We start from the raw sequence: 18627 nt of genomic DNA, 5'->3' as shown, positions 1-18627 counted from the left end.
AATGCTGGGTACACAGCAGACACTCAAGTGTTGAATAAAACAGAGGAAACAAGGTATATGGGTGTTGCAGAACACATTTGAGTTTGCCTGTTGGAGAGAATAAAAGAACCAAGGGGCACAGAGCTGCAAAATTATGAAATATGATATCTATATGCTCTTAAGCTGCAAAGAATGCTAATACCCAATACTCTTACAGTATAGCTTCAAACTATTGCATCCTTCTTAGCCCATGAATAAGACTATTCAATAAAAGTACTCAACACTATGATACGTAGAAATATAGACTATTTGAAAGCCAGAATTTATCATGTGGTTCTTACCACAACATTTTCAGGTACTCTTCAAGTTGGATTTGGTTTTCCAATTTGGTCATAAATCCCCAGAGTTCACCTCCAGGACTTCTTGGCTAGGTACTGCCTTCTGATATTTTGAATGCTTTACCTTCTTCTGTACTCAGTGTCCCTGGGACAACAATAATATCAGGAACAATTTTCAACTTTATCATTTTTACTTTTATTATTTTCATTTATTTAAATTTTTTAGAGGGGGGTGGAATGAGAGAGAGAATCTTAAGCAGGCTCCATGCCCAGCATGGAGCCCCACACAGGGCTTAATCTCACAATCCTGAGATTATGACCAAGCTGAAATCAAGAGTCCAACATTCAACCAACCAAGCCAATCAGGCACCCCTATTATTTTTATTTTTATGTCTTCCTTACTATTATTTTTGGATCAAGGCCTCCAATATCCTATACTTAGAATGAATGAAAATGGTTTTCAGAGACAGGTACTTTTGCCTGTTGTCACAGAGTGAGGATTACAGCAGCCTGGTAGCATTGCTGCCTAGGAGAGTGGCCAGGACATATTGCTTTGCCAGTTCAGAGAAACATGATGGTTTGTCAGACTTTAATAGCCTCCACCTCTCTGCTGGAAGTGACAGGCAGGGATAATGATCTTGGGTCCAGCTAGGGCTTCAGTCTTTTTTTTTTTTTTTTCCTTCTTTTGATCATTCTGACTTCTTTTTTTAAAGTGGCGTTCCTTGTTTTATTTTGTGGTAAAGAGTTGTTTTCTGCCCAAGCAGACATTATCCAAATAATTGCACAGTAAGAGAGTAATTAGTGTCCCTTAGACACCTATGGAGAATCTGAGAATGTCAGGCCAAGAAAGGACTTTAGAAATCCCATGGGAATTGACAAACACTTTATTGTACTTCTGAGGGACTGAGAAACAGAGAGGCTTTAAGGTCACATAGCAATTTGTAAGGTTAATATGGTAGAACTTTAAAAATGTATTTAAGTCACATATACATACACTATTCTTTTATACTTAGGATGTGGACACAGTGCTCATGTGAATAGTGTAACAGAGAGGATGAGTGGAAAACAGGGCTTCAGGAATGGCTTGATCCATCCATCACAGGCCCTAAAGCAAAGATGGTGTACATACTGCAGAAGGATATTCACAGATGGGATCACTGATGTTTTCCCAAAGCAACAAACCAGTGACTTCTCCATCCTCTTTCCTGGAGCTCTACTGGATTTACCAACTGAACACATATCCTGTAACTAATAATGAGTGCAGACCACTGAGTTGAAACACTAAAAGGACATTGGAATTCTCTGAAAGTCTGAATTAAAATAGGCAAAATGTGATTTTTCCCTGGAGTTCATCCAGAATGCCAAAGTTAATGTACCTTCTTTTTATTTTGCCTAGGGATTTTTTTTTTTTTCCTGGAAAGGGTGGAGAGAATTTACATAAGAAAGAAAGCTGAGTTGTCTCAAGTACGGCCTCCAAGGAGACTGAGACAGCCCCACCCCCTTCCCCTGCCACCCAACCTAATATTCTTGCTGAGGAGCAAAAAATAGAGGAACTAAAAGAAGCATAAAATCTCTAGGGATGAAAACGTCATAGAAATCAACTGGTCTATGAAATCAACTGCCTCACAAGCTTTTTAGGAAGGAAATACCACAAGGAAAAGATGTGAGATATAAAGTTGATAGGGAAGGTGTCTGTCTTCAGCAGTAGTAAAATTCAGATTATGGTTAAATAGGCAAACACAAACTTCAAGGAAACTAGAGTCGTAATAATATAGGCTGCCAAATATATAGGAAAATTAAATCCAATGAACAGATTGGAAAACTGCAAAATGGACAGGGAAATGTCTTGTTTTATATAATATATAAATTTACCCTCACAGCCAGAGTTTAAGCCAAAATCTGTGACTCTTGGGAGAATACCCTTCATGCATGATTCTTAAAGACAAGATGGATTGCTTTTCTGTGGTTTTAGGTAGGGAAAATTATTTAAAAGCTAGTATTGTATTGAAATATATCTCTGCACGGAACCAGAATGAAGGGGGATGCATTGTGCAATTAGCTTGAATTTATATTTGTTCATGATCTATCCATTCAAAAAAAAAAAAAAAAAAGGAGACTCAGAGGTGAGACCTAAATCACAGGTTTCTGCTGGTGATACCAGAACTCTTTCCACTATTCCAAACTGGCAGTTGGCACAGACCACTTCCTCCGGCAGCAGCCATTTGGAGGCTATGGCAGGAGAAGGATGAAAGTTAGTGAAACACTAAAAAATCCAGTATTTATGGAAATAAGAATTTATAAAAGGTATCTAGTAGCCATGTCCAGAACTACAGATATGAATAAGTAAGAGGATGAAAAGGTAGTAAAATCTATTCAGAACTTACTATAAGCTAATTACTGCCATGGGATTGGTTAGGAAGTTAAATGTTATAATTTGGCATGGTATTTTGATTTTATCGATGAAGGCTCAAAAAATCTAAGTAAACACATCAGTATTCAAATACAACTTAGTTTGAAGACTTGCATTTCCCAAAGCAGAGCGATCAATGAGGATGGAAATGAATATGTTCGTTTTAATGAATAATGTATAGTAGCAATGGAAGGACGTTAATTTTGTTTGTGCATTTTTACTCTAAACTATGAAAAATATTTTCAGTAATAGTAACTGCTAATGATATCGTGGTAAGGTAAGCTCTGTTTTACATTGTTAGTCTAATGATAAACAGGTATAATATCCAGAAATCAATATAGTAGTATCTTTTGGCCCTTAAAACATTGAATGTCTTTTAATTGAATAATTCAACTTCTAATAATGTGCTTTTTGCTTTAAATTTATAGTGTTAAAGAGAAATAGAAGCAAATGAATGCCCAATTAGTATGAAGTGGCTAAATTAATTCAATAACAATATGTAGCAATTTAAAAACAGTGTTTAAAAAAATACATGTAAAGAGTTGAGTATACAGTCATATTAAAAGGTTAATTTTTGAAAAGAGGCGTATGCAGATATTTACACAGACCCATATACATGCGTAACAAATATATCTTTAATGTATATTATCACAGTATAGAGTAGTATATATCTCTAGAAGAGAATCTACCAAAATTTTAAGTGTTTACCTCTAGGTTCTGGGATAAATGACATAGAAGTAATTTTTATGTGATAAAGTAATAAGAATTCTTTTTTTTTTTTTTTAAATTTTTATTTATTTATGATAGTCACAGAGAGAGAGAGAGAGAGGGGCAGAGACATAGGCAGAGGGAGAAGCAGGCTCCATGCACCGGGAGCCTGATGTGGGATTCGATCCCGGGTCTCCAGGATCGCGCCCTGGGCCAAAGGCAAGCGCCAAACCACTGCGCCACCCAGGGATCCCAAGAATTCTTATTTCAATATATATAATACTAAAAAAGCAAAGAAACTTGGAAAAGGTGACAAAAATGGGTGATATCTTATTAATATGGAAAACACTACTCCTGTGGGGTAGTGATTGGAAGGGAAAACAAAGGACATTAACACATCATTTAAAGAAGAAATGCAAAGAGCTAATTAAACATATTAAAATATATTTAATCTTGTTCATAATCTGGGGGATTCATATTAAAATAAGGAAATAGTTCTTTTTATTTGTAAAATTGGGAAAGATAATCCTCAATATTGTGGTTCTTATCCTCCTACAAATGCAACCTTTTTGGAAAACAACTTGATTCTATGCCTGTCCAGAGACTTAAGTGCATAACCTCTGACCCAGTACTTTTAGTGGTAGAAATACTTAACATGGGAAAACGCTCATAATAGTATGAAAACTAAACATATCTATATATATAGATATATAGATATATATATAGCAATTTTAAAACTATATCTATATCTATCTATATCTATATCTATATCTATATCTATATCTATATATTTGATCCTACCTTTGGTTACAGAATACATACATAAACAGAGGAGGAAGATGGTGGAAACTTAACAGTAATTCTCTTTGAGAAGTTTGCTTATAGATGGCATGCAATTCTTTTTTCACCTTTTGCCTCTAAGTATCACAATTTTTGTAATCTAAAATTTTAAATGCATATTAAAGGCAGTGCTAGGAGAGGATCTTATCTGCATGCATTTGTGTATCTCTTTACCTGGACTGCTTTGGAGTCCTTCCAAAGGAAGGCACTATCTAAATTTGGAGAAGTGGTTAACAATACCATTATTATTATAATCATGGAGTGAGGTGTCTGGTGAAGGAGCTATGAACATGGCATTGAAGGAGGGATAAATATTGGGGTGGGAGGAGGTATGAAGACATAATCTTCTTGAACAGACACAATCTTCTTGTGTGGATTAGAGGGCCGAAATACAGAGGTTCTACTCTTGATTTCATCATTTAGTATTTGTCTGCATTTAGGTGTCTTCATCTTCATCTGCAAGATAGCTACAGTAACAGTACCTAAATGATAATTTTGTATGAGAATTAAACAAGTTTGATACATATATATAATACTTTGAAACATATATATAATACTTTGAAGAGTGCCTGCTCCATTAAAAGTACAAAGAGAGAGAGAATCTAAATCCTGTCCCCATTTTACCTTCTACTTGACAGTTTACAAAGATAAAAAATGATAGCCTGAGTACATCTGTAAGATTTAGGATGGAACTCGGCTCCCTTTGTATGCCTTATAAGACTCATTTTTCAGTCTAGCTAGTGACCCTAAGATGGATATCATCTTGTATCTTGCTTTGGAACTTAGCCTTAGAATAAAGAGAACATTGCTTTGGTGAATTAATTAAGTGGCTTTCAATAGCTTCTATGAATGCTAATTCTCACCTATCCAGAGCAGAAGGGGAGAGAAATCACTTGGGAAGGATTCGAGCTCTGAAAGTTAACTACTGAGTGTGTTCTGTGTTGGCCATCTTTTATGGTAGCTGGCATTGAAATGATATAATTGATTTTGTTCTGCAGCAGCTTGGAAAGTCCCCACATTTGTCAGCTTTTACACATGCTCTATAAAACCCCAATCCCTTTTAACTATCACGTTTTGTTATTCTGACAATTTTCCTTTTGATGGATAATTATTAAGAACTTGAGGTAACTGTACTGAGATTGAAATCATCATTTTTTCCTCTTTTCTATTTTCATTACATACTGTGCATTGATGCCCAAGAAAAGGCATCTGTGTCATGATAAGTTCCTGAGGGGAAAAAAATCTTCTAATTCTTTCTTACAGAATGAACTGTTCAATAGAACTTATATTCATCACGTTTTTAGACATTTACTGTGATATGACGATCAAAAAATGTACTCCAACCTAACCTCAAAGTGCATAGCCCACTGGGGAGACAGACAAGTATACAAAATTTGGCATTGTAAGGTAACATTTTATTACTGTTTTTTATATACATTCATATAAAATAAAAGAAGATTTAACTTCAACTAGGGATTTGGAGAATTCCTCATGAAGATGGCATGTAAGGAACATGAAAATGTTTTGATTGATCAGGTAAAGAGAAAGAACTGAGGAACTAGACTGAGCAGAAGGGCAGAAATGGTCAGCTGGGGCCAGCATGTGGCAAGCAGAGTGGAATATGGAAAGTGTAGTTGAGAGCATAGCATGAGGCCAGACTGCTTGTTTACTTTAATAAATGTCTACCTAATCCTGGGCAAATTTACCCAAGCCCTCTTTAACTTCTCTTTTCTCTCATTCAGTAGAACTGAGGTCTTCATGAGGGAACCCACTAAAACACAGATCTCCAATCTGTGGCTTCATGAAACCTAAGCATTTCCCTACCCTTTACACCTACCTCCAACCATCGGAGGCAGACATAGATCTAGGAACACAAAATTGCTTCCATTTTTTGGGTTTTTGTTTTTTACTTTTTAAAATGCTGTAGGTACAATGGTGTTCCCTACCCACTTCACACAGCATGGATTAAGAAATTCAAGCAAATGTTTTATGTGTACCAAGGACTTATACACTTGCTTAGCTTTCTTACATAGAGATATAAAATGGAACTATTGATGTTTGGTATATTAAAGATAACATGGCAAGTCAGAGAAAAAAATGATAAAATGATAAAGGTAAATTATCTGTCTTGGGTGGAAGTGGATCTTCATTTGTTTCTCATACCAATATAAGTTCCAAAGAGTTAAAAGATTCACATGTGAAAAAAGTGTTAAAAACCATAATAATACAAGGTGATATTATGGTTAAAGAATTTTATAATGGTGGGCTGGGAGAAGCCTTTCAAACTATGTTTGAAAAATAATACATCATAAGGGGAAAAATGATAAATTTGACTATAGAAAAATTAGGATTGTTCTACACCAGAAAAGCAACCCGTAAAACCATATATAAGTTTGAAGGACCAGACACACACATGCACACAGCAGAAAAATATTTCCAGTGCTTCTAATAAAGGGTTACTATCTGTAAAACATAAAGAGCTCCTGCAGGATTAACTGTTAAAGGGGATAGGCAACAAAATGTTAATAGTATTATGTCTGGAAGTCAGAGATGTTGATCCCACATTTTAGATGACTACTCTTCCCGGTGCACTAGATTTACAACAGTGGCATTTTCACCCTGCTTCTGAGGCCATGAAGCTTTGAGGAATCTAGAAGAAAGGGCTGAGAACAGAAAGTTGTGAGCTCTTGATAGAGTTGTTCTGACTCCTATTTGGGAAACTCACTTAAAATTTTTGAGTTTATTGATTTGCAAAATGGGGATAATAATACTGACATACATCACTAAGTCATTAGGGAAATTAATGCACATTGCTAAACCTTTCATATCCCAGGATAGGCATTATTAGTACAGAGTGTGTGTGGGAAGTGGCTTCTCTATAACTTCCTGCTCAAGTAAATGTCTGTTATTTATATAGTATTTGTGCTAAATTCAAATTTAAATGAATTAGTAACTAGTAACTTATTTTTTTTTATCATGAGGATACTAAAAGCATAAAACAGTTTTCCCCCACAATACTGTACCTGCTTCTTTAAGTCATTTAAGCATCTTGATATCTGTACAACTCAATGGCTTAAATTGCACAGTTTGGAGATGAGCAGATTGTTATATAAATATACAAGTAAAATAGGAAGGATCCTCTAAATTGCTTCCATGGATTCTAGACAGAGAGTCTTACCTTTGTAATGGTCTTTAGAATCATTTAGCTCTGCCCATCATTTCACAAAGAAGGGACTTGAATCCAGAGTGATTCAGTGACCTGCCCCAGAGGGGCAGAGCTAAATAAAGGCAGAGCTGGGATTGGAGCCTGCATTTCCTAGTTACTGCTGTACCCCCCAGTCCTGTGCTGTATCCCCTGAGCTATCCAAAGTACCCAAATAGCAGTGGCAGGCAGGCAGGCAGGCAGGCAGATAGATAGATAGATAGATAGATAGATAGATAGATAGATAGATAAAGATTCACATGTCTTAGATTTTGTTCAGCATTTTAGTAGCTATGTTAGACACAGACCATCCTCCTCAGACCTGACTGTGCTGAAGGCTGAGTTGCTCAATAGAATTTGGCGTTTTAGTCTATTGAATCCTGCTGGGAATCTTTGACTTTGTAAAAGATGAAATTTGTTTACATTTGGATAGAACATCAACAACATTTGAGTCTGTGAACCCTAGATTTAGGATTCAAAAAGTTATGCTACCCCACTATTGTACAAAATCATCCAATATTGGCTTTCTGGGCAGTTGTCCTAATGGCATTTACTTTGCAGCATTGATTCCCATGCATTCAGATTCTGATACATTCAGAACTGCCTCATGGGCTGCACAAAATACAACTGAGACCAGGTCCACACATCTGTTTTTAAAAAGCACCTTGGTTGATTCTCAGGGTCATACAAGTTTTTGAACCACTGGAATAGAACACAGATTAAGGAAGCAATAATCTTCACTGTTGACCTGAAAGTTGTCAGTGGGTATAGAATTTAAATACATGATACAAATAATTATGCTGCATTTTGTAAGTAATTTCTTTTCCTTTTTTATTTTTTTTGCCTTGTACCCAGAGCTCATTTGGTTAATTATGTGTAGTAAGAAGTCATCCTCCTAATATTTCAGAGAAAAAAATGCACATTACGTCTGATATAAATTTGTAATGTTACAAGATATTGTCATATTCTTGGACACTTGATCAAATGATGTTATTGAAATTTTTGCAAAAAAACAAAACAAAACAAAACAAAAAAACATTCCTACCAGTGACTCAGGCTTTAAAATAAATATGCCAATAATCGCATCGTCCTTTATGTGCATGCCTTTAATGGATGCAAAAATAGAAGTAAAAAGGAGGCAAATCTAAGGTCATGAATACATTTATAAACTCTGTTTCTAAAGTTTATATACTAACCTAGCCTGGCTTCTGATTTTCTTATCTTCTTATCTTTTAAATTTTAGAAAAAAATATCTAAGGATTTATTTCTAGCTGTCTTGGCTAGTGGTACCTTGAGGCAGGACAGAGGGACTTAGCTTTCTAAGCGGGGGTGGAGGTGAGGAGTCATGTTTTGACATAGTTCTGACTGAATTACATGGAATACTCAGCAGTAACAAGAATTTTTTTTTAAATAAATTAATTTTTATTGGTGTTCAATTTACCAACATACAGAATAACACCCAGTGCTCATCCCGTCAAGTGTCCCCCTCAGTGCCCATCACACATTCACCCCCACCCCCCGCCCTCCTCCCCTTCCACCACCCCTAGTTCGTTTCCCAGAGTTAGGAGTCTTTATGTTCTGTCTCTCTCCTGATATTTCCCACACATTTCTTCTCCCTTCCTTTATATTCCCTTTCACTATTATTTATATTCCCCAAATGGATGAGAACATACACTGTTTGTCCTTCTCTGATAGTAACAAGAATATTTTAGTGAATCTAACAATAACCATCAGGGTGCCTCTCATCTTCACTAAATTATGGTAAATTATGGTAAGCCAGGTTCTATAATAATGTTCTTCTGTATCTATGTGTATATATATTTTTAAGGCAAAAGCTAACTGATTTCTCATACTTTAAGATTTATTCTATTTATACTTTATTAACTGTTTATAGTAAAATATATTACCTTTGAGCATTAATTAAGAAACAATAAGTAAAGAAAATATTTAAATAGATAAACTTGTATCAATTCCTAGTCCTAAGAACTAATGATAGAAAGAAGTGGTGCTTTTTTTTTTTTTTACATAGGCTTAAAAAAAATGGGCACTTTTCCCAGGATTTCTATTTCCTGTACATAATATGGATGTTTGTTTGTTTTTACAAGTTAACGGGACCAATGGTTTAAATTGTACTTTGATTATGTTCTGAAAAAAACTAAATGGCTTGTGTTGGCATAACTTTGTGTTAAACCACTGGCATTTCTCTGTGGAGAATAAATTGAAAACTTTTTAGCTATCATGCAGTGGATTTTAATTTTTATATTGAGAAAATATAACCATGGATTTGAGTATTTAGTAATGGATTTGAGTTTTTAGTAATTAGTTAGAAATTACTAACTTTATGTAGTCATTCTTAAAACTTGACATCTAGTTTAAAAAAAATAAAATAATAGCCTTCCAAAAGCTTTCCCTGGAGTTTTACTTTTCAATTGCAAAGGGTAAAATAACCTTCTGAAATGCCTTCTCTAAGTCCTGGTGGTGGTACGGTCTGTGGTTTGTTTGGGGAGATTTTGTTTTGTTTTTAAGAGAGAGCACTTTCTTATGAAAGACAAGGGAAAGTTTTACCTGTCTCTCTCCTGCTTTTTTTTTTTTTTTCTTTCTTTCTTTTTCTTTTAAAGATTGGTGATAAGGAATTCTAACTACTTAATGAGATGGGAGAGGCCTCACTCCATTGGAGTGGAGGACTCCAGGTGGAAGTTGATGGATTGGACAGGTAAAGAGAAGAGTCCCGCCCCCTCATGCCTATAGTTGGGTATATATTAGGGAACCTAAAATTATGTACAGAGAGAGAAAGAGAGAGAGGGACTTGAGTTCTGTTATCTTCTTAGTAGATTCCTATTGTCAGGGTCTCAGAGGGGGTGGGGGGGTTGGAAAATCCTGGAGCCAGAAGAGAGGACAGCGGCATTGATCAATCTTACTGCTAACATGTTGTACCTGGAAAACAATGCCCAGACTCAATTTAGTGAGGTAAGGATTTTAGATTTTAGCCCTCCATTTAGAGATGCTTATTCAGTTTTATTTTTTAAATAAAAGCTTACATATTTGTGGTTCTTGGTCACCCAATGTAATGTTTTTGCAAATTGTGTATAGGAATCTCCTTTTCTTGGTTAATGTTTTCTGTGGTGACTGTAAGATTTTTTTCCTTTAAGTAGGAGATGAAATTAATAGGAGAAGAGGGAGAAGAAAAATTTCTGGGTGACATTATGTATTTGAAGAAACCCAATATTCAGGAGTTTGTAAAATCACTTTTTTGTAAGAACAGACTGGGAGATCAGCTCACATTCTGCTAGATACATGGAAATAACTTCTCTGTTGGGTATTCACGTACCAGTAAGACAAATTAGTTGACTGTCTTAACTCAGTTAAGTTCTCAGTTCTATCTCCAGACTTCATCCTAAAAGCAAATGAAGCTTTTTCAAAATAATCCAGGTGAGATTTTTTTTTTTTAAAGCCATCTTCATTTTGAATTCTATCAATCCAGAGACCCACCTAAATCCTCAGGGGACTTCATTCATGTCCCTATTGTCTGGTGATTGACTTAAGACTTTCACTGTGTAATGACAAAATTATTTGGGGGTGATGGATTATTAAATATTTATACATGTGTGCATGGCAATGTGTATCATAGCGTTTAAGATTTTATGTAAGGAACTGATGGTTTGCCTCTCAGATCGCTCCTCAAATTTGTCTCAGGGATTTAAATCACTGGGCAGAGGGATACGGAAACAAAACTCCTGAAGAGACTGCAAGGCTTTGAGGAAGTTTCCTAAGGTTGAGGGAGGTCTAACAACAATATTAGTTTACATTCCTCAGAATAGGGCAGCTGTGTTGACACTAATCAGATTGTGGGGGGGGGGGGGGTTGCGCGCGGGTGGTGAACGTGAGTTCAGTGTTTCGGATGAAAATGCTTGCAGGCGAATGCTTGGAAAAGTAGACTGGAGTGCTCAACCTGAGCTCCTTAAAAAGAAAAACAAAGTGCATAGGACTGGGGTGCATACGGCAAAAGGAAGAGTCGCGCAAAGGGCACCAGAGTGGGGCCTGCCCTGTCATATTGACCATGCTATTGTCTAGACACCTGAACTGTGTAAATATAGCAGGGGAAATATAGAGTTATCTGCAGAAGGAAAAGGAAGTGCCTATTTTCCTTTAAAACATTCAAGCAGGCTTGCTTGTCCTCAGTGGAGAAACTTGAGTTTCTTGTTTTGCTTTACCATGGAAAGGTAGCTTAAAATGTTACCAAACGGTTAAAAAAAAAAAAAAATGGAGGTGACTTTAAAGATGATCTTGTGTCTATGTGATCCCGTGTTGGCCAGTCTGAATCTCTAGAGACGTGGTCTGGCAGTCGTATCATATCTGACTTTGTGTTTGTTCACGAGCTTTTTCACACCTATATTTATAAGCAGGCTGGGATCTGCTTTTGTGTCTAAGTTGGAGGGGGTACATGGGGAAGGTGGTCTAGAGATGTCTGTAAGAAAAGTATGAAGTTGCTGCAACTTGGAAAGTAATGACTATTTCTCAGGAAGGGAAAAACTATGTAAATGATTTGCTTTAGGAGATACCAGTAAGAATTCTTGCCTTTTATGGGGGCAAAAGAATCATGCCGTATGTGAGCGTATAGCAGCCTTATGGTGAGAGAAAACACCTTTCCGTGGGTTTCCAGTTTCAAAACTTTGGGTAAATGTGTATAGTTGGGTGTCCAAGTTGTCTCTTTTCTCTTGGAATGCTGCTAACATGTATAAGAGCGTATCTCTAAAAAATATGGCTGAATTTCTTCAACTTCCTGCATCTTTTCGTATATTGCTGTGGTGAATTTTATATCTTTCTACTAATGTGCATATTATGAGTAATTTTATAGCTTGATTTTCATCCTGTTGCTTAAAAATGGCTTTCTTTGCTATCTAGGGTTACATTTTAATATCTTGTCCTCCATAAAAACGCAGCTCTCTATCTGACTAGACAAAATGTCTGGGACCGCATGGCCCTGAGAATCCGGAAATTTAATACAAAAGTTGTAGCGTTTTAGGATTCATCTTGAGATAATGTTCGTTAGAAACCATTAATACAGAAACAGTGATCTATTATCGCACAAAAAATATTTAAAAATCGGACAGATGAAGAATAAAGAAGCATGTAACTCCCATGAGAGTGAAAATCACTTTGAAACTAGAACCCAATTCTCTAACTTCAAGTAATTTTTAAGTTTAATTTGTTAGTAACTTCTTTGGGCCGATAACTCCAAAACAATCTAAGAAGACCGCTCTTTCTCTACTCCCTGTTCCACAAATTTCCAATTCTTTCCCTCTGAGCAGAGGTAGATTTTGGGAAGCTGTTAGTGAACAGGCAGGGGCCCGGAAGGGAGGAGAACATGGGCAGGATGTAACAGGCTCGGCTGAAGGAGCCACCCTTGGGTTACAATGGAGAGAGTCTTCCAGTAAGCACCTCTCCACTGTGCCATGCTTAGAATGGTGCAGCCTCTGGGACTGTCTTAGCCTGAGAGGGAGACTCAAAAGAAGGGAAATTCTTCATAGGTTAAGTTTTAGTTCAATTTTCTTGCTAAACAACAACAACAAACACAACCCTGGTCTCTGTGTGCGTCTGTATGTGTGTGTGTGCACGTGTGTGTGTGTGTGTGTGTGTGTGTGTGTGTGTGAGAGAGAGAGAGAGAGAGAGAGAGACAGAGAGACAGATTCTCATATCTTTCTTAAAAGGACATTTGGGACATTTCTTATTAAAAGTCTATCTGGGTTTCTGTGTGAAGATGGAAAGGTACTCAGGTTAATGGGCTCCTGCATTCTAAAACTAAACAGGACATCAAGGCTCATATACTGAGACACCTCATTTTACAAATCAAGGTCAAGAATCCCTCTTTCTGTAGTTCAGAGAGCTATAGGTGTCTAAATCAGCCCCATTTACTTAATTTAACCCTTTTCATGTCAAGAGAGAGAGAGAATGCATTCTGAAAAGGGCTATTGTAATTCCTAGTAAATGCTCCAAAAATTAAAAAAAAATTATGTAAAGAACTGATGTGCAAATCTACTTGAGAGCGAGAAGAGTAATTGGAAGGCAGCAGTATGAGATCTCAGAGTTCAGGACCTTGCCATTTCACTGACCTCTGGGCCTGCGTGGTCAAGGGAAACAGTCTTTTCTATCCTAATGCTGTCTCCAAGAGACATTTTTCCCAAGGGAGTGATTTTTCTCTTAATAGTTAGTAAATGTATTATCTCAAGCTTTCCCATCTCATCCATGTTTGAGATGTTTAGCGCCATAGGTAAAAGCATAGTAGGGAAGAAGCAGAAGCTGCAGATTTAATTTAGCTGTCAGCCAGCCTGTGTTCCTCACTCCATGCCATGGTCTTAGATTGCATTGCTTGTTTTACAATTGGTTGCTCTCAAGCCCAGAGGGGACTGGGAGAAAGAGATCTTAGATCACAGATCATAGATCATACTTTCTTTTGCTACTATTGGAAAAATGAGTGGTGATAATAAATCACTTATCCTTTACCTAGATAAGGAAAAAGCATGTTTGGTTTGTTTTGTTTTTTAGAAGAGCAGTGATCCTCGACTGGTATGGAGAGTACACTAAGAAACATGAATGAATGTCTGGTTAGCAATGGCAACCAAAAAAGAATTGGTTGGGTTTTCATCATACCACATGCATCTCCTGAGTGCAAAGTTACTAAAATTTTTTTAGACAATGAGTATGTATGGAATTTGGATTCTATATTCTTCTTATTAGGGGAGTTAAGTCTGAGGTTAAGAGATTTTATATTTATCAAGGAAGGAGATGGGTCAAATGGATGAGAAGTATGTTGTCACAGATGTTCCTGAGCTTTCTTTGAGGTGCATAGGATTGCTTTGGGTGAGACCTGAGCTTATAAGATAGAGGAATATAACTAAAAGTCCTCCCTTCATAATAATATTTTGAAAGTAAACTCCCCCTCCATTGAATACCCTAACTTATTCTTTTAAGTGGTTTATATCAATAAACAAGGAAGAGTGAAGACAGATACCAAAAGATACCTTTGTGAAAAATAACTTGTTTATTCCATAAAAGCCTTACTATTCTGAAGATGAAGAGTCTTCCAAATCCAATGGAAATTTTCTTTTGAATGCATGATGAAAAAAAAAGGTGAGATGACTGATAGACCATTATTGTTCAGTGCCAATTTAGTGGACGGAGTCACCTATGCAGGATATCCAGTACAGTAATAGATATGGGTTCTGGAAGAAAATGGATTGAAGTGTCAAGGTCAAACAGTGAATCCAAGAGTGAAGCTATGGACGTAATTCCTAATCTCTTAAGAACACAATTTGGAGGCATAGTAAAATGTAGGTTATTGATGTGCTACCTCTCTATACATTTTTAAATTTTCACTGCTGCCTTTTCATTAAGTTGAATTTTTTCAATAGTCATGAATACCAAGTATTGAATGAGGAGATACTTAGAAGTCCAGAGGACCAACTTACTGTTTTTAAATAAGTGTGTACTGAGCATCCGTTATGTATAAGATGGTGTGTAGGATATGAAAATACACCAAGAAGGTTAAAGTTCATAGAGGAAATGACCATATACAGTTATAATACAGGGCAGATCTTCATTGTCATATGAGGAGTGTGAGCTAGATAATATAAAGAATCAAAGAGAAAGAGAGTACCTCGAAACAGGAGGATCAAGAAAGTCTATATGTGTAAGTAGAATGCAGCTGCACTTGGAAGGTCAGTTAGAACTTTCTATGTCCTTGAAATATGAGAGGGAAGGAGGATTTTTGATGAAGAAACAAGCATCAGCAGAGGCATGGAGTTGGGGTGAATGCTGGTGTACTCAGCAATGTCAGAGAGTTCAGATGGAATCGAAAGCATGAAAAAATTAGGAAATAAAGTTAGAAATGTCAGATAGAGTGACTCATGGAGGGCCATGTCACATGTAATAACGTGGCGGTGATAAATCATGGAAGGGTTTTGAACAGAGGCTTGGTATAATTGGAGCTGTGGCAGGGCACACTTGGGGAGATACATGGCTCTGCTCAAGACCACCTAGGGGTATAAAAATGGGTTTCTCCACATTGCACATTGGCTATCTGTCTTTTCAAGAATATTCAGTGCTTCTCTGGAACCTTTGGAAGGGTAGAAATGGATTGCGTCTGAATTCTTATACAAATTAGGTATTCTCCGTGTATTGCTCTCTTTAATAGCTATGGTCTCTGCCGTGGATAAGTTGGTTTTGGTTTGTCCTAATTTATGCTTGCTATTCAAATGTAATCACAAATAGAGCCACTTTCGCTTTTGAAAAGTGTTCCATTTAGAAGACAAAGCATACGGTCACCCTACAAATAAAGACCTGCTCTTTCATTTCATATTTTCCCCAACCCCCACCCCAAAATGGAAAAGTTAAATAAATTTGTTTGTAAACAAACACAGTAGTGATCCACAAACTTAGATTTATTTCACCCACTTAGACTATTTCCCCCACAAAAGAAGCATTTCCCTACAACCCAATATTTACTGAGAGTTAATTAAGGATGGTCACAGTGCTAGGCACTGTAGGGAAAGCAGAAGTGAATAGGCTGCAGCCACTGGTATCTGAGAACTCACAATTCTCTAGTGCACACAAGGTATTAAAAATGACTTCAGTATGAAATAGAATGTGGTAGGAGACACTAAAGGCTCTCAAAGATAGTGAAATAGGTTCAAACTATTCATGATGAAGGTAACATTTCACTTCATTTAGGGACCAGATTTTTGCCAGGGTGGGGAAGGCAGGTCATTCTGGGTAGAGTAGAAAATTATTACAAATACAAGGAATAACTTCACAGGACCAGATGAAAGAGCATGATATATTGACTGGGAAAGAGAATGTTGATTTAAATACAGATCTGTATTTAGTATGAATGTCAAAATGAAAAGCTGTTGTAGAAGCAGCAACAAAATATGGTAGGGACTTCTATCTTACTAAGAACTAGAACCTATGAATATTTTGAGAGCATGGACAATGTTCAGATTTAGAGATTCAAAACACTGTCTACATGCTGCAGGCATGACAAGTATCATTCTGCAGGGAAGGAGAAAAATTAGCCCAAATGTTGGGGCTGGGTGAAGTCGAGGGTTTCCTGATCTCCCTCCTTAGACCTATGTAGGGATAGATATGATATCTTATCCCTAAAAGGACCCAGTAATTACATTCTTAAATTATCAACGCCAAGAACAAAATCCAGACTGCTTCTTTATGTTAATTAGAATTAACTTTATTAAAAAGTCATCTTAGAATCAGGATGAGAAGACCATTTCTCTGGTCACTGCTCTAAATGCAAATAGTAATGCTGCGGCTAAATGTGAGAGAATACACCAAGTATGATATTTGTTGAAGATGAGAATCCCAATTGGAAAATAAAAGAACAGAAGCAAATATGAATGTCCCATTTAAGAAACAAATACCTCTCCCCCCAAATTAAACAAAAAACAATTAAAAATCAAGATTTTGGTATCTCAAGTGAAAAAATCTTTACCATATTTTTTTCAAATTTCATTTTGGATGAGGATACACATTTGCATTTAAGGTTTGAACAGAAATATGAGGGGAGGACATGTCATCACCCATATTAATATCCTTTCCTTCCCCACTCTCCTTCATCACTTCCATCTCACCCAGGAAGAAAATGTAGACAATTAAGGAGATAATAGAGGGGTAGGTTGTTGGGGGAGGTAACTCAGTGACTTGATTTAAATGCAAAGAGGCGGGCAGGAGGGAGAATTGGCCTTTCAGATAAGTGGGGGAAGTCCAAGCTTGTATCTCATTCCTGTGTCTCCTTACACACCTAATCCTCCGCTAACATAAAGTGGATTTTGAAAATATCCAATATTGAAAAATGATTGTCCTGCTTTCAACTTTGTACAGACATTCAGGGAAACAGTGCAGTTCCAGAAATTACCAAATTGCTTATAACCTCCTTTGCAGAACTAAATAGTTAAATAAAGTGCCTGTAAAGTCTTTTCAGAAACAGTATTTTATAGTTCCCCATATTGGGTTTTCTTACTTGGTCTGATAATCTAGCACACCTATCCTATTCAAAAGGTATTCCTTTTCATATTCTGAAAAAAAAAATTCTTGGGAAGTTCTCATTGCTAAATTTATTTCTTATTTGATAATGACTAAGTTTCTACACCCTGCTTAAGTTTCTTTTTCAAAGACAAAGTAAAATCAGGCTGTTGTGTAGATGGCAAGATGGCTTTACCAGGTGATATTTACCTGTCAATTTGAAATTCAGTAACTGGTGTTAAGGGAAAGCAGATATTGGTTCTAGGTAAGGGAATAACTGGCAACAATAAAACATTTTTGGAATGTTAGTGGATGAGGGTAGAGTGTAAATTGATATCTCATGCTAAACCTGTGATCTGAATTGCATCTTGTCTGTGTTTCTTCAATGTTTAAAAAAAAAAAAAAAAAAAAAAAAAAGATTTCCTTATAAAAGCCGAAAGAGGGAATTTTGAGTCAAGCGGTGGTGTGTTGCCAGAGGCGGAAATTTATGAAACACTCTCGTCAGCTCTTCTGGAAACACTACAAAAGAAATAGTTCTACTTTCTTATTGGTGCTAAAGCCACTAATAGGTGCAGTTTAGTATAATACCCCGATGAGAATTACCACCCCCAAAGTCAGCTTGCCTTGGAAAGAACTCCATACAGGCATTTTCTTTTTCCTTTCAAGCTTGCGCAAAAACACCCAAAGGGGCCATTTCCAATCCAGGCAGTGAGCTTTCTCAAGTTTATTCTTTCTCAGATCACAGAGACAATGGAGAATATGCCCTGTTTACTCAAATCAGTCTGGATTAGTGTCACTCTATTGATGGAATCAGAATTAAAAGGAAAACCATTACCCTCTCAACGGGCAACATCAGATGTTTTGGGAATGGCTTGATTACTTTTAAATAGACCATGGGAGACTGTCACCAGACTAAGGCTGAGGACTCCACAGTTAGACACAGTGAGAAAGAGAGACCCTGGGTGAAGTCCAAAGCCCTTAATAAGCCTGAGGCTGGGAAATGATTTCCATAGCCAGTCCCAAAGTGCTTGAAAGGCTGAAAATCAGAATAGTAAATTTCCAGAGAAGGTACTTTTCCTGGCTTCTTTCTATAACTCCAACACCACCCCACAGATATT

General features: G+C 36.7%; 1 protein-coding gene across 7 annotated transcripts in view; it reads left to right on the top strand.

The window, feature by feature from the left end:
- TP63 (tumor protein p63) overlaps window positions 1-18627 on the top strand; it is a 221487-nt gene that overhangs the window by 108225 nt on the left and 94635 nt on the right. The window contains exon 1 of one of the 7 annotated variants that reach the window (XM_041731980.1): window positions 10350-10444. The exons of the other annotated variants lie outside the window; for them this stretch is intronic. Coding sequence (XP_041587914.1) covers window positions 10403-10444 — 42 coding nt within the window. The 5' untranslated portion in view covers window positions 10350-10402. Of the gene's footprint in view, window positions 1-10349; window positions 10445-18627 lie in introns of those variants that run through there. 7 annotated transcript variants of the gene reach the window in all.

This window comes from Vulpes lagopus, chromosome 17 (genome assembly GCF_018345385.1).
Source record: "Vulpes lagopus strain Blue_001 chromosome 17, ASM1834538v1, whole genome shotgun sequence".
Lineage (NCBI taxonomy): Eukaryota > Metazoa > Chordata > Mammalia > Carnivora > Canidae > Vulpes > Vulpes lagopus.
The sequence above is the reverse complement of the archived record's forward strand: the minus strand, read 5'-3'. Positions and strand labels throughout refer to the sequence as shown.